Source organism: Haliotis rubra, unplaced genomic scaffold (genome assembly GCF_003918875.1).
Source record: "Haliotis rubra isolate DU_JTF1 unplaced genomic scaffold, ASM391887v1 Scf313, whole genome shotgun sequence".
Classification (NCBI taxonomy): domain Eukaryota; kingdom Metazoa; phylum Mollusca; class Gastropoda; order Lepetellida; family Haliotidae; genus Haliotis; species Haliotis rubra.
Window position 1 is genome coordinate 280,197 of NW_025766984.1, and position 24,910 is coordinate 305,106.

Consider the following 24,910-nt stretch of genomic DNA (forward strand, 5'->3'; position numbering starts at 1 on the left):
GTTGAATTCCCTTCATAATGAGTGGTTTGGAAACAACTACTGTATGCATGGTTCTCTTTATTTCCCCGCATGGGCGATTTAGAGATTGTTTCTGAATATTTTCATTCATCTTTTGTTCCTGTCCCCGTCAGCTTGCCATGTGTTTGTCAAGATTGCGGACTGGAACCTTCGCTATGCTCACTTTTCATTGCCTTCCATTAGGGTTCTCAATGTTTAGTGTGGTTATAGGGTATTTATGTGTACGTTTGCGTGTTATTGCGTTTACGTTTAGCAGGTTAGGGTGTTTTTCCGCTGCTAGCATTTTTTATATATACGCTAATAGTTGTATTTTATAGTCATGTTGCCTTGGTTGCAGCCTGTTATTATCTGCTGTTATTCATGTGGGTTCTTACATTATCTTTCATGAGTGTGTTAGTTATATAATGTTTAGCATTAGTTGCTTGTTTCGCCCATGCATGGTTTTGTGTATTGTTTATATATGGGGCACGCCATAAGGTCGTTTTTCACTTTTTGCAGCATAAAACCTGCGCTACGTGTCAATCGTCCATCCCTGTCAAGGATACGCACGATCTGTGTTTGAGATGTTAAGCAGAGGGCAGTCATGAAGAGCAAGGCTGCCCTGCTTGTGCCTGTTTTATGCCTAAGACTGTTAAGTCTAGGTGGGCGGATATACTGTTTTACAGTAATATCATTCAAGTAGGGGGTGATATCTGGGCTGAGGATCCCCCGTCCAACGCTCGCATAAAACGAAGGTGCCTTCCAGGGCCTCCTCTTCGTAGTGGGCTTCTTAAAAAGCCAAGGTAGGCAAGGGGTCTTCTCCTGCCCCTGTCTCAGCCTCCCCTGCACCTCCCATAGTAACCTTTGATGCGTTGTCAAGTTTATTTCTGGAACAGATGTAGTCCGTGAAGTCTTTGATAGACACGGCGTTTTCTGGGTTCCGTAAGGAGTTCACCTGTCATCAGGGGCGGATCGGACGCGTCTAAGGGGGTTGGATGCGGCCTGAGTTCAGGCTCGGGGAACGCTGCTCCCCCTGGGCAACTTGATCCGAGCTTGGGCTCTGGTGATAGTTTGTCTGGGGCGTCTCGCGTCGACCTAGCTTTGGACTAGTCTGGGCTGCCAGGGAATCCTGTAGGGGCAGGTTCTTCCCTGGTGCCTCGGTGCCCCGACCTGGGCTACACCAGGGGCGGGCTGACTTGAACCTTTTTGGCTCCACTCGATCTTCTGAGCCCTTAAATTGTTCGACTTCAGTAGCGCTCGGCGACATCTCTCTGTTATGAGAGTCCAGTTGCTGGGGAGTGTGAAGATGTTGACATGGAGGAGGATGAGGGAGAGAGGAGTCAGAAGTCGGGTCCACGCACTCCTCGCTCGGAGTGCGTCCCTGCGGCAAGTTAAGTGAGGGTTTTCGCGGAGGTGCTGCCCAGGTGACTGTACCTGTACAGGCCACCGATCGGGTTCGCTCCCCGGCCATCGAGGTAAGCTATGTAGTCAACCCTCTTCTGACTGATTCTCGATCTGCGGGACGTTGGCAAATGGTACCAGTTAGTGGAGGAGGCCCTATTGGAGCATCCAGGGGTGGGCCAGTGCGCAAATGCGCCTCCCGTCACACTTGGTTGGTCGCCCTTCTTCCTCCCTGGCCCGGCCATGCAAGGCAGGTGGCTTCCTCGCTTTTCAGGCCAATGCCCCGCAGCTTAAGTCTGCATACCGTTCCTTCAAGGAGGTCTGCAGATGTCGCGGCACAGTCAAGCCGGCGTGACTGTCCACTCTGCCTATCTTTCAGCTTTGCAGGGGCAGTTAGTGGACCAGGACTCTAGTGGTGACGACTTGTCGTCACCCGTGCTTGCGCCGCAGCTTCCCATAGAGTCTCTCCCCCGTGCCCTTACTGCCCCCCGCACAAGCAAGCGGAGACTTGCGAGTGTGGGGTGCATTACATTATGCCAAGCGTCCCTGTAGGCGGCCCGTCTGTCACTATTCCTTCGAGAGTGGGAAGCAGCCACATCAAATCCCTGGGTCCTGTCCACACTCAGGGTTGGCCATTTGCCACAGTGGAGGCTGAGATCCACCATCCTTCTCGGGGTTTTGGCACCGCGGCAGTGCTCAGTCTCCAGGGAGAAGGATGTTCTCGTGCGAGGTTCAGTGGGGCTTACTGGACAAGGCAGCCATCGAGTTGGTTCTGGAAGGTCTGCAAGGAGATGGGTTTTATTCCACTTCGATGCCGGAAACCCATTGGATTTATCATTGGCGGAGCTAATGCCATTCCCGCCCAAACCAACAGAGCTGCGTCAGAAGGCCATATAGACAATGCTAACTTACTTCGTCATAGCTGAGATCACATTCAACACCCGCAAGTCAAGTGCCCGAACCGGACCTATTGGGCAACCGGAAATTCCTCAGCATGTTCTGGAAGTCCCAACAAGGCTAACGCAACTCTTCAGCGTCCGGCTCAGGCTCTTCAAACAGTCCGCTTCTCTGATCTTCCGGATAACCCGGCGTGCTACAGCCGTTGAGACTGAACTTCATGTCTGTTCTTCCGAAGCCGCTGCATAAATACAACAATGATGTAAAACCAACAGAATTACGAACTCAAGCCGAGCCTCTTGGACAATTCTCAAGAATGGTGAGTTTTATTCCCGCCGCCACTTTAACACCCGTTAATATATCACGTTATGTGATCAACCAGAAACAGCTCATCACATATCAAGCAACATGGGGAATCAAACCATAATGCCCAAACACCCGCGCCAACCTTAATCAGCCCTTCATCAAAATTGAAATAATATCTTGGACTTCAAAAACATGGACAACAGTCGGTTGATTCCCATTGTATACATGGATAAAGAAATAACCAGCGCTGCAATGATTTACTGTATACCATGGAGGGTTGAACTACAACGGCATTTACGTGATGTACTGTATAGATGGAAGGTAGAATTACTGTCGGGTACAATGATGTGCTGTATAGATGGAGGGTAGAACTACAATCGGGTACACACAATGATTTACTGTATGTATTATATGGTACAGAACTACAAATGAATTTAATGATTTACTAACTAAGATGGAGGGTAGAACTACAATCGGGTACAATGATTTACTAAATAGATGGAGGGTAGAACTACAATCGGGTACAATGATTTACTGTATAGATGGAGGAAGAACCACAAGCATGATTACAATGATTTACTGTATAGATGGAGGGTAGAACTACAATCGGGTACAATGATTTACTGTATAGATGGAGGGTAGAACTACAATCGGGTACAATGATTTACTGTATAGATGGAGGGTAGAACTACAATCGGGTACAATGATTTACTGTATAGATGGAGGGTAGAACTACAATTGGGTACAATGATTTACTGTATAGATGGAGGGTAGAACTACAATCAAAACAATGATTTACTGTATAGATGGAGGGTAAGAACTACAATCGGGTACAATGATTTACTGTATAGATGGAGGGTAGAACTGGCTGTCGGGTACAATGATTTACTGTATAGATGGAGGGCAGGACTACAATTGGGTACAATGATTTACTGTATATAGATGGAGGGTAGAACTACAATCGGGTACAATGATTTACTGTATAGATGGATAGATGGAGGGTCAATGATTTACCGTATGGGTGAGTGGCAATGATTTACTGTATAGATGGAGGGGTAGAACTACAATTGGGTACAATGATTTACTGTATAGATGGAGGGTAGAACTACAATTGGGTACAATGATTTACTGTATAGATGGAGGGTAGAACTACAATTGGGTACAATGATTTACTGTATAGATGGAGGGTAGAACTACAATCGGGTACAATGATTTACTGTATAGATGGAGGGTAGAACTACAATTGGGTACAATGATTTACTGTATAGATGGAGGGTAGAACTACAATTGGGTACAATGATTACACTACTCGTATGATGGAAGGGTAGAACTACAATTGGTTGCATTATGATTTACATGTATAGATGGAGGTAGAACTACAATTGGGTACAAAGCGGTTACAATGATGGAGGTGGGCTACTGGTATAGATGGAGGGTAGGTAGAACTAATTGGGCACAATGATTTACTGTATAGAGATGGAGGGTAGAACTACAATTGGGTACAATGATTTACTGTATAGATATTGAGGGTAGAACTACAATTGGAATTTACAATGATTTATAGATGGAGGGTAGAACTACAATCGGGTACAATGATTTACTGTATAGATGGAGGGTAGAACTACAATTGGGTACAATGATTTACAACTACACAGATTTACATGAAAAGGAGCAGCAGCCAAACATCAATCAATCATGTACAACATCCTCAGTCTGAGACCAAACCTGTTTTACTAACAGAGAAACCCACTCAATCTTGATGGTGTTGTACTCTGTTAAACAGACAAGAGAGGAGGGATGGTTGGAGTGGGGGGCTGTGATAATTGACCAGTCCTTAAGTGTACTGTGGAACTGGAACCACGTACTATCTTAGCGCTGACAATGGTAATCCAACCTCATAGTACATTTCATCCCCAGTACAAAATGATCTGTCTTTACACCCGTTTGTTCTCGATCCCCATCAAAATCTTAGTTTAATACAAAACTGAAACTGCAACAAGTATTGATGAAGATACATACATCTGTTCCGGAATGTAACAGTTACCATAGCAACTTACAGTATCTGGGGAAAATATCACAAGTGAAGTCCAGATCACAGTCTGTCCAGCCAAAGCCGTTAACATGACCCAAAGCGGCTTTATTTGGCAGTGTGTGGAAGTATGCCTGACAAGGCTTCTTCTATGGCTGATGCAATGAAGAACCCAGGCGTTTCTCTCTCGCTGTAAGACGCTTGCATCGATGGAGGGTATCCATTTGATCAGAAATCTGGGAACAGACGATAACCAATGACAGTAAATTGGATATTGTACAGGATTAGTAAAGGAACATCATGCTTACCCGCGTTTGAATTAAAGAATGATGATTAGATTCCTTGATGTATTCATAATGTTGAAAGTTTAAGATTTAGGAGTCACAAAATACTATGAGAGAAAATGTTCGTTTCCAGGTAACCAAGGCAACAAGGTTTCACTTAAATATCAGTAAATCTGCATTAGACTATTGTTACCATGACTACCAGTGGTACTCTGACATCAAATGACACTAGGACCCAATATCTCTTTGAATGGATATTCTCAACAAATCCTGAGTTTGCAATCAGCACATTCCACAAGAACAATGTAGGAAGTAACTTCAACATAACTGCCAGAATACATCCTTCCGCAAACAGTGGTGATTCCAATGGTCAGAATATTGGTCTCCAGCAAACCTTTTTTTTGTTCATTTGAGGTGTAAGACAATGGCTGAAAGTTGAAACTGTGTCCTCTTGTCTTAGCTGACACCATGCAAGCCATGCTTCTGAATGTTGATAACTGAAATCTCTGGTCACACTTTAATCTTTTATCATGTTTTTATAGGCAACTATCATCATACAGCTGAATATCGTTCAATATCAAACAACAAACATCCACAACTGCTTATCATGACAAACTTCAGACAAGGAGGTTGACCAAAATCCTATACATATATTCTTCTGTGCAGCAACATCAGTCTACAGCAAGCACCGCCTGTTGCTTCTAAGGCACACAGATTAAGAATCAAGTCAGGCACCTGAATATACCTCGATATAAGGCATACAGGTATACACAATTATATACCTTGTTATATACAGGTAGGTAGTGGACATGACACACCTTCTACTTACTGACTTGCACTCCTTCAAACTTGAAAGCACATGTTCATGGGAGGTAATATCTTCTTTAGGGTGCTTTCGTCTTTTTTAATACTGTGTTGGTTTAGGAACATCACTCTAGATTTGACTGGGAATTCCCCAAATGAAAGCCTGTGTCCACCATCAGGTTGGCCACTGACGCCCTCTCTTTATACTCCACCATGAAGAAAGACTAGGATAAAAAATGCTTATGTTGTCATGGGGATTGGATCAGGGAACTGGCAAAATCTATAGCAATGTCAGTGAATAAATGTTCAAATTTTACATTACCATATGAAAATATCTAAAAAGTATCTTCAGAATCAGTCTTTTTTATTCCTTTTAGTGTGTGCCACAAATTCAATATTGCATACCGGTAACTAAGTGCAACTATGTTCATATTACAAGAGTGAGTGAGTGAGTGAATAAGTTTGATTTTACGCTTTTAGCAATATTCCAACAATATCATGGCGGGGGACACCAGAAATGGGCTTCACATTTTACCCACATGTAGGTAATCTAACCCGGCCTTCAGGAGGACGATGATTTAACGCCATACCTACTAAGGCTAACCCACGCCCCTCATATTACAAGAGGGTATAGGACAATTAAACATATTTTTCAGTGGTGATCTCCTAAAATATAACAATATATTTTCATAGTATTACCTTTTCGTGCGATGGAACCGCGACGTCACTCTTATCATGCCATACTGTTGCAGGTGCCGACCCACCTGGTCCTCGTCCCACTCCCTGCACCACCACAGTCGATGTGCCACCTCCATTCCTTCCACAACACTCTCATATGTACTCATAGAGTTCTCCCTTCATGATATCTTCCCGCGCCTCATCTACAACAGCACACAAAGCATAGACAGAACATTAGCAACACATGTTTCAGCTTTTGGGTGGCATCCCATCTCAGTGGTCTTTTTTGTTGTTGTTGTTGTTGTTGTTGTTTTGTTTTTGTTTGTTGTCTAACGCTGCACTCTGCAATATTCCAGTTGTATGACACTGTCTGTAAGCCAGTGGTGAACACAGAACCATGCAACTGAGACTGACATGCTGTCAACCAAGCCAACAGGCATCACCATCCAATACATATAGCAAGTTTAGTCACATTACAACCCAACTGCCAGACATATGACACATAACAATGCTCGCAGTAATATTCTGGCATTATCACAGAGACCTGTAAGTAACTGAACCAGACAATACAGTGACCGTGGTGACAGGTGGCATTAGACATGGACAGATATCCATATGAGCAGCTGGCATCTTAAAAGTGTGACATTCAAACATCAGGGATAACACTGCAAACCCTGATTGCTAAACATTACCAAAGCCTCAAAATGAGAAATTTTGTCATATACTTTTGAGTTGAGATCCATCCAGGATTCAAACCCACACTATCGTAAGAGTGGGGCAATAATTGCCAGTACCTACAAAGTCAGTGATCTAACCCACTCACCCACCACAAAATGGTAGTAGTACTGCAGTGAATCATGCATGTGTATCAAGGTAAACAATCTGGTGCTGATAGTGGTAGTGAACAGATAGGGAGGTAGTGCTGATCATGAGCCATAGTTAGTGGTTTGAGATTGAGCATGTGGTCCCTATGGTAAAGTGTTGGATTCATTTGCCCAGTTTTTCAGATGTCAACACAAGTTTGAGCATCCTGGCAGCCAACTGAAATCCAAAAAATAGTATACCTAGTAACATGCAGAACTCCCATCAAAGAGAGCTCAGTTTGAATAAATTGGGACATTATACTCAGAATTCAATGCCTCGCATTTGAATACATCATGATGTTCAGAGATATTTCTTCTTTGAAGGGCATTTTAGAAGTTGAGTTGATGAAGAATGATGACAATTTTTATGATATACAACTTCTTTTATTTAGTGAAAGGCGGCGTTTTGATGGATTCCTAATAATGTCGTTGTCAAGCAAGTGATGACAACAACATTAGAATCTATGTCGAAAACATTGCCTTTCACAGAATAAAAGAAGTTGTATATCCATATAAACTGTCATCATTCTTCAGAGGGATAGTCTAGCATGGTTAATTAAGCAATGGTAACCACAGCCAATCAAACCTGCAATTGTTTTGTTAACAAATTTGTGGTTTAGATTTCGTCAACCCCTGAAACCTGTGTCATCTATTGAATTCTGTCTCATCTTGCCTCACAGGAGGGAGTGATGCAGATGAGGTTAAGTAACAACGCTCAAAGAACATGTGACAAGATATTTTGTTAGGACAACAGCCTCAAGTACTATATAGTATATTGGGTGTATATATACACAACAGGTAGGGCCAACAGGTATATCCCTAGTGACGTATTTCAAACCTCTCTGCACAAGAGTTACATATCGTCACCGTACATGGTCATGGCATAAGTCCTGGTTTTACTGGCTCAACATGACTGACAGTTCGAACAAATAACTGTAGGGAAATCATATCGAGTGCTCTACCTGTTCTGTTTGAGCCCCCTGGTCTTGATCCGTAGTTTCGTGTACTGGGTCTGTGAGAACAGATGCATGGCCATTCAATGCCTAATGACATTGGATAACGTCTTAGGACATGCCGTCTAAGCATGTTTGGCAAGACAAGTCGCCATATTTGTAACTTTAACATCCGAAAATGTATGCAATGCTTGCATTGGCCATATGTACGGGTTTTTACCGCATTTGGTACCGTGAATAACCTTAAAATATCTTGATATAAAATACAGGAAAAAGCACGACATATTTATTCCACAGCAATGGTTGTACCACGCGTTTTTGTCATCTGCGATTACACTTTCTTCTGTTAATGCCTGGTTAAATGATCCGTTCAAAAGCTCCACACACAGGAATATATGATATGATGAGCTTATCAGAAAGGGACGCGTAACTCCGACGTGGAGCTGAGAGACTTCCCGCTTTCTGACCCTGTTCTTCTCATATGGTCGAACGTTTATTTGCACAAGGTATGTTTCACAGATTCAAACGCACACCTAGTACACTTTGACATAGCCGTTGTGTTACAGGAAAAGACTATTCGCGAGTTAACAGGAGCTATGCACCCACCGCTATTCATGGTTTGTCGGTGGATCAAGATTCATATTATACATGCATCTGTTGTGTCTGTCCTAGTTAAACTTTTGACACTAGAAAGGCCCCAGGCAGTCCATGGAAACAACTGCACTCTCCAGGATAACTCTCCTATTTTTCTGAAGTCGCTGTTAACCATTATGAATGTATTTATTAGCTAGTTTGGATGGATGATACTATAGCCAAACCTATAGTGTTATAGCAGGAATGGGTATACTGAATGTATCAATGCTGCAGTTTACCATGAATAAACAATGCCATTTTCTAAGTGATCAAATGAAACATTTGTTGTATTTGGGATTACACTTTCTCAGTATTAAGGCTGAAGGGGTCGTTGTTGGCAAAGGTTCTACAGATGTACCTTTCTGTATACAGAAATGTACCCAGAACAAATTCAAAATATAGAAACATATCTAAACACAACCAAAAACCAAAACCGTATTTAGTTGTTCCTGTTCAACAGATTGCGAGTGGTATTATGTAGGGGTGAAACGGTATGCTCTTACCACGGAATGGCACATATTGCACAACTTCACAGCCTTCAAACAAGTTATGCTTGACAACGGTACAAGAATCTGTATCGAAACGTCGCACTCACCAAAATAAAGAAGTTGTTATCCATAAAACTTGTTATATATTGTACGTCTCAACTTCTAAAATGCCACTCAAACAAGTTATGCTTGACAACGGTACAAGAATCTGTATCGAAACGTCACACTCACCAAAATAAAGAAGTTGTTATCCATAAAACTTGTTATATATTCACAGCCTTCAGTTTGGTCCATTTCAGTTCGGTATATGAGATATGATCATAATGCAGAAAATTGACAACAAGAGCCAAACCTTACATTGTTTAATAACATGGGAAAAAATAACCATAATCTTTGTTACTTTGAGTGAACAAAACTGTCATTTTATGGCTGGATAGAAATGACGGTACGAAAACCAAAAATATTGAATTTTTGGATGGCATTATGGTATACAGAACTGAAGGCAAAATACTGCTGTTTTACTAATACCGCAGAGTGTACGCTTTCACCCCATGTATTGTGCATCGCAAAAATTTTTCTTATTGTGTATGCTCATTTCTTATATAACATAATCAAATGGATCTAATATAACATTATGATGGTTCCAAACAAGAAAATGGCACAAAGCTGAATGGACTTGGGGTCCTGGGGTACATTACTGAATTCAGATTTTGTCTAGGGTACGTTTCTGTATACAGAAATGTACCTGGGGTACACATATTTAGTACCTGTGTCAACAACGATCCCGTCAGCAGTGTAAAACACAGATTATTGAACCTTTTTGGGTTGAGTCCCATTCAGCATGTCAGGACCCACATTCTCAGAATCTGTCACCTTATCACCCTCTCAAAGTTAGTTATCTAACACATCTGCCATGTAAATTGGCATCATCACATGCCCAAAAGCTATGAATACACAATGCCAAGTGGTCAGATGTAACACATGTTATATTTGGGATTACACTTTTCCCAAAGGTACTAAAATCTGTACTTGTACTCCCTAAGTGTAATCCCAAATATAACATATGTTGCAGTTTACCAGGTACAGCTTATCATGCTTACTGCACTTATTGTGCTAATTAGCGCTGGCTTGCTGGTTCTTGCTTCTCAGATCCAACATGACTCTTATCTTTAGCATTTGATATGTTAAAATTAGGGTTACCTCCATTTCTATCCTGAGTCTTAAGGTCCCCTTTCTGATGAAGCATCCCTAAGCAGTCTTTAGGCTTAAGTTCGCCAGATGAAACATCTTTTCCTCGGGTTTGGTATCACTTGTCAGTCAAACACCCTGTGTACAATCTCTAGCACAAGGTACCTATGTTTGATCCTCAGAGTTAGTGGTGAATTTGGGTATGGGTTAGCTATATATTTTAAGACTGACTGACTGACTGAGTTTGGTTTTACGCCGCTTTTAGCAATATTCCAGCAACATCACGGCGGGGGACACCAGAAATGGGCTTCACACATTTTACCCATGTGGGGATTCGAACCCGGGTCTTCGGCGTGACGAGCCAACGCTTTAACCACTAGGCTACCCCACCGCCCCCTATATTTTAAGAAGTAATCCAATGTAATTATGAGTGAAATCTGTGTTGATGGGTGCCAGTGGATCTGGGTGATAAAACTATGCTAAAAATCAATGCTGGGATTGCTTTCGACAAATTTGTTTAGATTTACCTCATGATGCCTGGCATGTCAACATTATTCAACTCATCATGCTCTTAGGTTTTACCACAGTAATCGACTCAATGATGTGCACCACTCTTTGCTTATCTCCTGCAATTTGCTGTCAAGCTGACAGTGTGGAGTATCACGGTCTACAACAAGTGTTTCTTCTGCTGCCCTGGGGTATGAGTGAGTGAGTGAGTTTAGTGTTAATGCGACTCAGCAATATTCCAGTTATATGGCGGCGTCTGTACATAATCGAAGTCTGGACCAGACTATACAGTGATCAACAACATGAGCATCGATCTGCGCCAATTGGGAACTGATGACATGCGTGTCAACCAACCCTGGGGTATGAATTCACAATGCCATTTAGAAAGTGGTCAAATGTAACATATGTTGCCCTGGGGTAGCCTGTCGTTGTATGAACAGTGGCTCATCACACAGAGGGTCGGGGTTCATTTCGCCATGTGGGTACAATTCATTAAGCAAATTCGTATGTTACTATGTACATTCTCAGTTTCTTATTATTATCAACCACATTTAAGATTGCATGACAACAGAAGAATTATATTTGGTTGTATGTTGTTACTAAAATGATAAAACATTTTACCTAAAAGTATCTACTTTCTCAATATGTAAATGAAAAACATACCCCTACAACATATCTCACAAGCTGATCATAATGGTAAAAGGTGATTACTATGTTTCGTATGTTTCAGATTATATATTTCTGAAGCCAGGAGACATGGTGCTTCAGTGTGAATACTGTATGGTGACTGTTCCTTCAGGTAGGTCAGAAGTTTTTTTCTGTTTGCTGACAACAGGATTAATGATTACAACTGTATGATCATGGTGATAAACTTAGAAATAAAGAAGAAACATTGACCAAGATTGTACAAATTTCAAGGACCATTTGCACCAATAAGGATAATAAACAAACAATGATAAACATATTTTTCTAGTAGTACTGCTGCTGTTACTGGTTTAGTTGGACTTATTCAGTTAGTTTCTTCACAGTCTGTGAACCAAAATTTACAAAGTATTGCACAGGTCCTTACACATCTATGGCAGTAGATTTTAAACATGATTGGGGCAGTACACATACATTTTGGATAAAGCTGGAAATCAACAGATTATATAAGCTACTGACAACTGTGGGCAATACATGTAAAAGAATGACTGTGACTGTGTAGAGGAGGCCATGAAGGACCACGTGAAGGGGAAGCGCCACATGCGGGTGATCGAGGCCAGCAAACAGCGGCAGAAACAAGCCAGCCTCACTGTCTTTACAAAGGGATTCAGTGATGAAACCACTGAGGACGAACTCAGAACATATTTCTCAAAGTTTGGCAAGGTGGAGAAAATATTCATGGAGTACAAGAGGGTAAGTAGATTTATTGGATTTGTTGAACAATGTTTCATGTAAAGAAAACTATTGCCATGCTGAAAAAACAGGATGTCCCCAGCCTTTAACCTGTTTATCATCCTTGATTCAGTTGTACAGTTGTTATGTCAAGTACTACATTTGGTTAAGTTCGATGCATACCATCATGTCCAAGTAAGATAGATCATTGCTTTCAGTCACCTGCTCAGTATTGTGCATTAACCAGTCCCTCTCCAGAAAGTTATCTGGACCTGCCCAGAGGCTGAATAACGGCCGAAGTCATATGTCAGTAAAAATTCCAAGATTAGAATAAAATTATTGTTACCATTGTTTTAATAAACAATATGGCCGTCTGTGCCGAACTGTATAAATCTACAACTCAAACGATTGCTTATCACATCACTTTTTAGTAAATTTAAGTGTTATCACATGTCCAGTTGTTTGGTACTCTTGTGACATGATCAAACTAGCAGGCTTCAGGCTAGTGTCTAAAGTCGCAGGCTGTTATTGCAATATAAAATTCTTTTCATATATTCCTCCTTGGGGTAAGAATTTAAATGTCCATTTAAAATCCCTTCACGACAGTTGTAACAATATTTGAATAAAATATTTACAAAACAAAACTGCGCTTTGTCTTGTAGAGGCCCCTACAGCCAAAACAATGTAACTCTAGACTGTAGCCTCGTGCACCTCACTTTCCATGCTGTCGCTCTATCGGTTCTATGTGTCCTTTCAACAAGAGTTGAATTCCCTTCATGATGAGTGGTTTGAAACAACTACTGTATGCATGGTTCTCTTTTATTTCCGCATGGGCGATTTAGAGATTGTTTCTGAATATTTTCATTCATCTTTTTGTTCCTGTCCCCGGTCGGGCTTGCCATGTGTTTGTCAAGATTATGGACCGAACCTTCGCTATGCTCACTTTTCATTGCCTTCCATTAGGGTTCTCAATGTTTAGTGTGGTTATAGGTTATTTATGTGTGCGCGTTATGCGTTATTATTGCGTTCGCTTAGCAGGTTAGGGTGTTTTTCCGCTGCTAGCATTTTTTATATATACGCTAATAGTTGTATTTTATAGTCATGTTGCCTTGGTTGCAGCCTGTTATTATCTGCTGTTATTCATGTGGGTTCTTACATTATCTTTCATGAGTGTGTTAGTTATATAATGTTTAGCATTAGTTGCTTGTTTCGGCCCATGCATGGTTTTGTGTATTGTTTATATATGGGGCACTTCATAAGGTCGTTTTCACTTTTTTGCAGCATAAAACCTGCGCTACGTGTCAATCGTCCATCCCTGTCAAGGATACGCACGATCTGTGTTTGAGATGTTAAGCAGAGGGCAGTCATGAAGAGCAAGGCTGCCCTGCTTGTGCCTGTTTTATGCCTAAGACTGTTAAGTCTAGGTGGGCGGATATACTGTTTTACAGTAATATCATTCAAGTAGGGGGTGATATCTGGGCTGAGGATCCCCCGTCCAACGCTCGCATAAAACGAAGGTGCCTTCCAGGGTCTCCTCTTCGTAGTGGGTTTCTAAAAAAGCCAAGGTAGGCAAGGGGTCTTCTCCTGCCCCTGTCTCAGCCTCCCCTGCCCCTGTCTCAGCCTCCCCTGCACCTCCCATAGTAACCTTTGATGCGTTGTCAAGTTTATTTCTGGAACAGATGTAGTCCGTGAAGTCTTTGATAGACACGGCGTTTTCTGGGTTCCGTAAGGAGTTCGCCTGTCATCAGGGGCGGATCGGACGCGTCTAAGGGGGTTGGATGCGGCCTGAGTTCAGGCTCGGGGATCGCTGCTCCCCCTGGGCAACTTGATCCGAGCTTGGGCTCCGGTGATAGTTTGTCTGGGGCGTCTCGCGTCGACCTAGCTTTGGACTAGTCTGGGCTGCCAGGGAATCCTGTAGGGGCAGGTTCTTCCCTGGTGCCTCGGTGCCCCGACTTGGGCTACACCAGGGGACGGGGCGACTTGAACCTTTTGGCTCCACTCGATCTTCTGAGCCCTTCGTGTTCGACTTCAGTAGCGCCCTCGGCGACATCTCTCTGTTATGAGAGTCCAGTTGCTGGGGAGTGTGAAGATGTTGACATGGAGGAGGATGAGGGGAGAGAGGAGTCAGAAGTCGGGGGTCACGTACTCCTTCGGGTCGTCCCTGCGGCAAGTTCGTGAGGGTATCGCGGAAGTGCTGCCCCAGGTGACTGTACCTGTACAGGCGCCCGATCCCGCGGAGTTTCGGCTCCCGGGTTGCCGAGGCAAGGTAAGCTATGTAGTCAACCCTCTTCTGACTGATTCGATCTGCCGGACGTTGGCAAATGGTACCAGTTAGTGGAGGAGGCCCTATTGGAGCATCCAGGGGTGGACGAGTACGTGTACGCCTCCATCACACTTGGTTGGTCGTCCTCTTCCTCCCTGGCTTCGGCCATTCAAGGCAGGTGGCTTCCGCCTTTTCAGGCCAATGCCCCCACGCTTAAGTCTGCATACCGTTCCTTCAAGGAGGTCTACAGATGTGCGGCACAACAGCTTCGCGTGACTGTCCACTCTGCCTATCTTTCAGCTTTGCAGGGGCAGTTAGTGGACCAGGACTCTAGTGGTGACGACTTGTCGTCACCCGTGCTTGCGCCGCAGCTTCCCATAGAGTCTCTCCCCCGTGCCCTTACTGCCCCCCGCACAAGCAAGCGGAGACTTGCCGAGTGTGGGGGTGCATTGCATTATGCCAAACGTCCCTGTAGGCGGCCGTCTGTCACTATTCCTTCGAGAGTGGGAAGCAGCCACATCAAATCCCTGGGTCCTGTCCACACTCAGGGTTGGCCATTTGCCACAGTGGAGGCGAGATCCACCATCCTTCTCCGGGGTTTTGGCACACGGCAGTGCCAGTCTCCAGGGAGAAGGCGGATGTTCTCCGTGCCGAGGTTCAGTGTTTACTGGACAAGGCAGCCATCGAGTTGGTTCCGGAAGTCTGCAAGGAGATGGGTTTTATTCCACTTACTTCCTAGTGACCAAGAAGTACGGAGGGTTCAGACCCATTCTGAATCTCAGAGGGCTGAACAAGTTAATAGAAGTGCCGTCTTTCAGGATGGAGATGCTCAGTGATCTCTTCCGTCACTCTTGCAGGAGGCGTGGCAGTTTCTACTGTGGTGCGACCAGCGACACATTTGGGTGTTCCCTGTGTATCTCCCGGGGGTAGACAACGTTTGTGCAGATGCTCTCTCACGCGTATACTAGCCCCAAACGAGGGGATGCTCGATAGGGGGATCTTCAGGATTATCTCCCGGTTGTTCGGGTCGTTCCAGGTGGATCTGTTTGTCTCTGGGATGACGAACCAGATACCAGTGCTTTGCTCTCAGATTCCAATGGTAGCGGTAGCCAATGACGCTTTTCAGCTCGATTGGACGGACAGGGTACTGTGGGCGTTCCCACCGATACCACTGATTTCCAAAGTCCTGTCACAGCTAGCCACACAACCAGCTCGACTACTTGTGCTCCTTGCACTGCTTTGGTTGGCTCAAAGCTGCTTTCTGGTAATCCTCAGGTTTCTGGCTCAGCCTCCTGTACTTTTACCTTTTCGACCGGACCTACTATCCTAGAATGGAGCGCCACACCCGAATCCCAGGATTCAGCAGGGGGATTCTCTATCCCTTTTTTGCAGATTTAGACTCTGTGTTAGAATTCCTCCAGTCTCAGCGGCTTCAACTGTTCGAGGATATTCAACAGCTATTTCTGCATTCCACATTCCTGTTGATGGTGCACTCTGGTTCAGCGCTGTTTAGCAGGCGTGGACAGAATCTGTTTGGATTAGTCCCCGTGGGGCTTGTCAATCGTTCACGAATGGCTGTCCTGTCTCCTTTTTCACATTCTGTCGGCTCTTTCCCTCCAGCTGTTGACATGGAAGGCAGCGTTTCTTGTGTCGGCAACTTCTGGCAGGCGGGTAGCACATTCACGTGCTCGGTTCGATCGACATTCACGTGCTCGGTTCGATCGACATTCACATGCTCAGCTCGGTCAGTCAGTTCTCTCCAGTGCAGGCGGGTAGGCGACATTCACATGCTCGGTTCAGTCAGTCAGTTCTCTCCAGTGGGCAGGGTTCCACCTCTCTAGCCGTTTGAGCTTACAAGGTTTTATGACGAGAATCAAATATCTGCCATTTTAACTGGTGTTGGGTTATTTTGAACTATACTACCTTCTCCCGTGGTGTCGGGTTTTATGGTAGTGGTTTTTATCCCATGTACTTGCATTCCTCTGTACTGCACTAGAACAATTTCCTTGGAAACCTTTGCTTGTTTCGGCAAATTTCTTCTTGGGTCAGTTTTTCCCTTATCTTCACTTCCGTTCAATTACGGGAGGGAGGGGGGACTGTTTTGAAGCAATTTACATTAGCGAGGTTTCGCATGTTAAGCTAGTGTGTTCGATCCCTGACCGTGGTTCACGCCTCCGCCCGATTGGCTATGGTAGGCATGTGACCTGGTAGGTGAGATTTCTTATTCTATTTATAGTTTGGGAATTCCTCTTGTTGTCAGGTTTGTTCTACGAGATTCAGGCTTTAGGAGTCTGTCTTATGCTATATGTATCTTATGCTTATATATACCCCAAGGAGGAATATATGAAAAAGAATCGAACAAACCTGCAGAGGTTGCAGATTCTTTGAATATAGTCCTCCTTGGGTAACGGGCGACCCACCTCCCCACATTCTGTCTGATTACATTCAGCATGGAAAGTGAGGTACGAGGTTATAGTCAAGAGTTACCTGCTTTTGGTTGTAGGGGTCAGTAGGGCCCTGTAGGGGTGGTCTCACAAGACAAAACATAGTTTTTGTTTTGTAAATATTTTATTAAAATATTGTTACAACTGTCGTAGGGATTTTAAATGGACATTTAAATGCTTATATGTACCCCAAGGAGGACTATATTCAAAGAATCTGCAACCTCTACAGGTTTGTTCGAATTTGTGTGTCAAGGGCAGTTTTTTTAATCCAAGAAGTATCCCTGCCCTGCATCAATGAAAACCTGATCAGCCTTCTTGAAACAAGTCCTGAATATGTTCAGACGCTCCCATGTTGTTCCTGCAGGGTCTGTTCGCCATGGTCGAGTACGCTGAGCAGGAGTCTGTTACAGCAGCCATTTCTCACACTGACCATGAACTGAAAGGGAACAAGATAATTGTGAATCCACGGAAGGTGAATCAGACTCCTCGCTGGGTGCTGAAGGAGAGAAAGATGAAGGCCAGACAGAATGCCAGGGAGAAGGCAGCCAAGTTGAACATGAAGGCCATTGCTGTCAACAAGGAGGAGCTGCTGCTAAAACTCAAAAGTGCTGAATCGGTAAGATCACTTACCCAGTATTCCCTAGGTGCTGAATTAGGTATTCCCTAGGTAGCTCAACAGTGTTGATTTGCTCAGTTTGGTTAGAGTGCTTAACTATGGTCTCAACGGTTCTGAATTTGTAAATTTGGCCAAATGGCTATACAAGGGGCTTAACAGCAGTGAATTGTTAAGTCATTTGTCAATTGTTAAATATTTCACTGAGTCAAGTGTGTGGTACATGTGACTGCCATGTTTCTATAGATTGTGGACCAGATGCGAGTGCTGGCGGACTTTGTTCGTATGACGGATGAGGAGATCACACAAAAACAAGGCATCTGTGACATACTCAGTGCAGCACTCATGAAGTTCTTTCCAGGTATAGCATGCAGTCTTAACCTGTGGTATTATTGGAGATAACATAGCCATGATGAAAATGACACAGAGATGGCATGAAGTGAGACATTGGCATAGTGGCAGAGTGTGTATATCATAGTGGCCAGAGTGTATATCATAGTAGCAGAGTGTATATCATAGTGGCCGTGCCAGAGTGTATATCATAGTGGTGTATATCATAGTGGCATAGTGTATATCATAGTGGCATAGTGTATATCATAGTGGCAGAGTGTATATCATAGTGGCCGAGTGTATATCATAGTGGCCAAGTGTATATCATAGTGGCCGAGTGTATATCATAGTGGCCGAGTGTATATCATAGTGGCCGAGTGTATATCATAGTGGCAGAGTGTATATCATAGTGGCAGAGTGTATATCATAGTGGCATATCAGTGGCATGTATATATATATCATAGTGGCAGAGTGTAGTATATCATAGTGGCCGAAAGTGTATATCATAGTGGCAGAGTGTATATCATAGTGGCAGAGTGTATATCATAGTGGCAGAGTGTATATCATAGTGGCAGAGTGTATATCATAGTGGCAGATATATCATAGTGGCAGAGTGTATATCATAGTGGCCGAGTGTATATCATAGTGGCCGAGTGTATATCATAGTGGCAGAGTGTATATCATAGTGGCAGAGTGTATATCATAGTGGCCGAGTGTATATCATAGTGGCCGAGTGTATATCATAGTGGCAGAAGTGTATATCATAGTGGCAGTGGCCGAGGGTATATCATAGTGGCAGAAGTGGCCATAGTGGCAGGCGAGTATATCATAGTGGCAGAGTGAGTATATCATAGTGGCAGAGTATATCATAGCGGTACGCATAGTGGGAGTATCATAGTGGCAGAGTGTATATCATATTGTATATATCATAGTGGCCGTATATCATAGTGTATATCATAGTGGCATAGTGTATATCATATTGGCAGAGAGTATATCATAGTGGCCGAGTGTATATCATAGTGGCCGAGGGTATATCATAGTGGCCGAGTGTATATCATGTCATGAAGTCTTGCCATCCCTGCTGTATTATGATGTTATTTCTTCCTTCAGCCTGTTCCGTGCATCAGTTTGGTTCCTCTGTGAATGGCTTTGGAGTGAAGGGCTGTGATGTAGACATATACCTGGACTTCCATGACGAGGGAGAAGAAGACATGGATCTCCCAGATGTCCAGGTAAACTAAATACGCTGTAACAGTGATGTAGTACTGGCTAGTTGCAGGCTCCATGCAGGAGGTGCACTGACATTGAAATATAAAATTGGAAACACAATTGTTGTCATATCAACTGATACTTTACATCATCCCCGAGGCAGTATGAACAGCCAAGTAGTTGAAGGTGTTGCATGTTGCTGAGGAGAGTTGTTTCCCTTGAATGTGCCAGTATCCTATGATAATGGTTCAAAGCTCATTAATTTGTCTTCTTTATGTTACTTGTGTGTTTTGCTTGTGTACCCAAATCTACATCAGTTTGGAATTCCCTCCTACAGTTACCCGATATTGCTGAAGTATTGTCAGAACTTGTCCTCCTTGTTTCACTAGGATCCAGTGAAACTTCCATACCACCGAGACATCCAGTCCCTGAAGAGGACAGAGGGCCCTCTGACCTCTGCCGACCTCCAGGAGATGACAGCCTACGACAAAGTAAGACTGGTGTCCCGCATCCTGGTGGATCATGCCCCTGGCTGCAACAACATCATCGTCATCCCCAGCCGGTGTCCTCTCATCAAGTTCACTCCACGAACCTTCCGGCATCAAGTGTGACCTCTCCATCAACAACAAGTAAGTCATCCACCTCGGCTCATTTCTTTTAAACAAAGTGGCACATGGATCAAGCTGGATTTTTATTCTTGCTTTTTTTCTTGATTGTATCCCTCAGTATCAATCCATAGAATGCAGATACATGCAAAGTTGGGCAAAAAATCTTATCAACACTTGCCACCACTTCAACAGTTCCTACCTCACTTCTACCCACAGACTGGCTTTGCAGAACACACGTCTGCTGCAGCTGTGCAGCAGGATTGACGAGAGTGTGGGGTTGCTGGTCTACACTGTCCGTTACTGGTCCAAGGTCAAGGAGATAGCGGGAAACATCAACTCAGGACCCCGTCTGTCAAACTACGCTCTTACATTTCTGGTGGTTCAGTACCTCCAGAATCTGGCCACTCCCATATTGCCCACCACCAGTAAGCTGGGGGAACTGGCAGGTAAAGAATATCAGATACCATCAGAAAACTTGTAACTAAACATTTTCAACCCCAGTGTATGAATGTAAACATGGAAGTTAGGGGTCCTTGTCATGAACCAAAGACCTCAGGACACCTCTTTGTTTCACACAGTGTCACTTTGGACTTCTCTATCATGTTAACATTTCAGGTAGGTACAGGTTCATAGACCCATTCTACAATGTGATCTTAGTACTAAGGCTACGATAATGAAAACACTTTAACATTGGCTTTTGATCGTCAAAGGGCTAAGATTTCTTTGTCACATGGGGCGATGGGGTAGCCTAGTGGTTTAAGCGTTCGTCAAAAGACCCTGGTTCGATTCCCCACATGGGTACAATGTGTGAAGCCCATTTCTGGTGTCCCCCACTGTCAGTCAGTCTGTGTCACATAGGGCCATTATGTAACTGGAAAGCTGGCATGGTATCCGACCCTAACACTTCATGCTTTGTGAACCAGGCAAGAAGAAGGTGATAATTGATGGCTGGGACTGTTCCTACCTGGATGAGCCAGAAACATTCACATCATCGGCCAACACACAATCTGGAGGTGAGTGTCAGGTGGAATTGAAGAATAGGAATGTTTCAGGTAGTATCTTAACCTGTTAAGTACTGGACACAATTGAATTGGCTCTTGTAGTTGCCCTATATGAATTAATTTCAGAGATGAAATATCTTTTAAAGATTCATGTAATTCAGTGGTAGAACAATGTGCTTGCGACCTTATTTAGTGTTCGTGGATCAAACAAACCACAAAGTGTTGGGTACTGCAGCTGTCTGTGTTTGACTTCCAGAGGATCTGCTGAAGGGCTTCTTTGATTACTATGCTAACCTGGACTTCAGCACGGTTGTTTTACAAACCCGCACTGGTCACATCCTGCCTGTACAGGAGATGCTGGAACAGCCAAGCACCGAATCACAGACATTCAAGGTACATATCACAGTATGATGCTTATTGGTCCCCTTTGTTCATTTTAATAACATTGTCAAAGTGAGCTTTTGTCATTGTCCACTGAATTTAAGAATATTATTGTCAAAATGGCTGCAGGATATTTTAATTAAGAAATCTTTTTTGTTTATAGTGTGCACCACTGCAAAAGTTTTGTGTTGGGTATATGTCATTTATTTTTTCACCGCCTCTCAGATCGGACCAATCAGCATCCAGGATCCATTTGTCCTGGACCACAACATTGGTGGGAATGTAACTGAGAAGGTCAAGCAGAAGATTTCGGAGGAGTTCCAGATTGCAGCCAAGAAATGTGAGAAGTGGTCTGACACAGAGGCTGGAGGAGACTTTGGGCTGGTGGACTTGCTTGGTGCCGAGGTACCTGCCGAACTAGCGGAGGAGCTGAAGAGACTGCAGGACCTGGATGAGGAGAAGGAGGATGACCACAGCTTTACTGTTTTCTTGAAGGTGGCACAGCTTCCACCTGAAGCCTTCAAGAATCCACAGACACCTGACTTCCGACTTAACTGGTGTTTCAAGGTGTGCCTCTTCATACAGCGAGTCCTTGAGACCATTCTCATGTTCGAGACTGAAGTTCTCGCCCAGACAATATCAGGAGATGTGCCCACAGTAGAAATGGAGGTTGAGTCAGACACAAGTAATTCTCAGACAACACCAGCAGTAAACAGTTCTAATCTTAAAAATTCATCTGAGCAGCCCACAGGACCAGCATGTGAAGGAGCTGGAGTAAGGATGGGTCCAAGCATGGTCTCCCCAGGATCTCCCCAGTCCCCGAGTCTCCACATGGAGCTGATGTGCAGCTCCTGCTGCCGGACCTGGAGCGGACGGAAGACGCTGAGACGTGAAGTAATGGAGGGTGAACTGGATGGGTTGGAGCTCGAGAGGGAGATCTCCGAGAAGATCATAGAGAGCGATGGATTCTCACCGAAATATGTAGTGCAATTCCGTTGTGACATTGACACTGTTGTTAAAACATCCAAAACAGCTGTAATACTAAAACTCGAGCCCACTGACGAGGGGAAAGAGTTCTCCTGTTTCTACCCTTTTTTCAAGACTTTGATTCGAAGGTTGGTGGATAGAAATCTGTACGAAACTTGGTAGAGGAGGGTTTTATGCTGGTTATCTGTTCATATATTTCATGTTTATCATTGTGATAACCTTTGAAGGCTTGAAATTGATGGAAAAACTTCCCTTTCTATATGAAATATGAAATATGTTTTGGTCCGTCATTATTTTCATGAACTTATCTCATTTATAATGTATTTCTTATTTTGACATCTATTGAAAGGCTGATCCAGACATTCTATGCTGTAGGAGACTTATATGGTGACTGAAGTGAGCGTAGAATTTGTTGATTGAAGTAATGCATGTTTGCCGGACAAGTTGTAGGTTGGATATTAGAATATCATTCAGCTGATTTGGGTTCAGTGGTTTTGAGGCTGAAAAATAATAAGGTTTGTTGATTTTATGATTTGAAACTGATTTTTGAGGTTGTTTTCAATGTGCAGTTGCATGAAATTTATCTTAAAAGGAAGAAATTATTTTAGTTTAATCTGTTTTAGAATGTTGAGATCACTTCCTGAGAATGTCTGCTGTTTATATTCATAATGGATGATTCTTTGTTTCTGTTACTGATTTGAAATGATTTTGATCGGTTTGATATTGTTCTGATATAGATGATATATTGAAACTTTTAAACTCTCCTCCACTTGTTGGTGTTGTCTCCATGCCCAGAACACTGATCACATGTAATGCTCAGAGCTGGGATTGCAGATGATCACATGTAATGCTCAGAGCACGGATTGCAGATGATCACATGTAATGCTCAGAGCTGGGATTGCAGATGATCACATGTAATGCTCAGAGCTGGGATTGCAGATGATCACATGTAATGCTCAGAGCTGGGATTGCAGATGATCACATGTAATGCTCAGATTGCTGGTAATGCTCAGAGCTGGGAGCAGATGATCACATGTAATGCTCAGAGCTGGGATTGCAGATGATCACATGTAATGCTCAGAGCTGGGATTGCAGATGATCACATGTAATGCTCAGAGCTGGGATTGCAGATGATCACATGTAATGCTCAGAGCTGGGATTGCAGATGATCACATGTAATGCTCAGAGCTGGGATTGCAGATGATCACATGTAATGCTCAGAGCTGGGATTGCAGATGATCACATGTAATGCTCAGAGCTGGGATTGCAGATGATCACATGTAATGCTCAGAGCTGGGATTGCAGATGATCATATGAAATGTTTAGAGCTCTGATTGCAGATGATTATATGAAATATTTAGAGCTCTGATCAGTATTATTTGGGAGGTCTGTTTTCAAAGTGATATTGAAATATGACTTAATATTTAATGATGTACAAGAATGTTGGCCTCTATTTTTTCTTTGGTTTCTTGAAGATGATTGTCTAGCCCTGAATGCATGTATTAAGCTGTATTTTTTGTTTCAAAGACATCTTGCCCAAAGTTTAGAAAATAGCTCAAGTCCAAACTACCCATTGTTACAGACAACAAGGGGATTCCAGGTCAGAATAGGTCCCCATGCCTCCTACTTAATGGTACTGGGGATTCCAGTGATATTGCTGACTGACGTTATATTTACTATCCAGGCCAGCAAGTGGAGAATGTAAAATAAGTGATGTCATTTATTAATGTATTGTTTTAACTGCTTATAAAATTTAAAACCAAACAATAGACAGTAATAATAGCTTATTCATATGTCGAATGTTTAAGATATGAACAAGACAAATTGAATAGTTCATGTTTGTTGTGGCAAGGATCCGATTCCGGTTTCATTTATGTGTACATGTTGCCGTGGTTACATGTGTACACAGGTGTGATCATTGTAGACCATGATTGCAGAATGAATAGTGACGTGGGATGAGTAGCGACGTGTACGCTTGGACTCGTGTTGGAGCCATGTGTCATGTCAGCCAAGGATTCAGGGCGAACACAGTGTTGTGTTACATGTACATAGAAGGTCAGCATTAAACAATGTTACAATGTTTCTAGTTGTGTTTTTTTCACTGTGTGTTGGTATTGATGCTCATGCTGTTGATCACTGGATTGTCTGGTCCAGACTCGATTATTTCTAGACTGACGCCACATAGCTGGAATATTGCTGAGTTTGGCGTTAAACAACAAACAATTAAACACTGTGAATTGATCTCCACTGGGATTGCCTGCCATCCCCATCTTCTCCTCAACCTATATGTCGCTTGTAAGAGTGTGATGAATCAGATGATGAGGAGCTGTGATTTTACCTGCACCATGGTCATAAGGGTCTCACCATTTGGGGAATGGGGAAGGGGAGGATGGATTATGAGGAAAAGATGTTTACTTTGTCAGCCTCCAAAAATAATTGTCAAAGAAAACTTTCTTAACGGTCTCAAAATAACATGTCAGACCCTCAAATATCAAATGGTTGGTCATTAGGAGTCATTAAACTGAGGAGTTGTTCAGTGACTTGGTTGATAGTGTGTAATTGGGCCCCAGAGACTTGGATCGGTCTTGACAATATCAACCACTGGATTGTCTGTCACATGTGGCCTGACTGGTTGGGTATCATCTTAAAACCACCATGATGACTTTAGACAT

The 24,910-nt window shown here is 43.3% G+C and overlaps 1 protein-coding gene across 1 annotated transcript; it reads left to right on the forward strand.

The window, feature by feature from the left end:
• The first annotated feature begins 8,671 nt into the window (after positions 1-8,671).
• On the forward strand, positions 8,672-23,078 carry LOC124283312 (speckle targeted PIP5K1A-regulated poly(A) polymerase-like). The gene is given in 12 exon segments (XM_046719345.1): positions 8,672-8,718; positions 11,759-11,827; positions 12,233-12,423; positions 17,474-17,725; positions 17,969-18,083; positions 19,163-19,284; positions 19,651-19,854; positions 19,856-19,890; positions 20,086-20,315; positions 20,793-20,882; positions 21,127-21,263; positions 21,477-23,078. Coding segments are annotated over 12 exon segments (2,394 nt in total). The 5' UTR covers positions 8,672-8,693; the 3' UTR covers positions 22,401-23,078.
• The last annotated feature ends 1,832 nt before the right edge of the window (positions 23,079-24,910 follow it).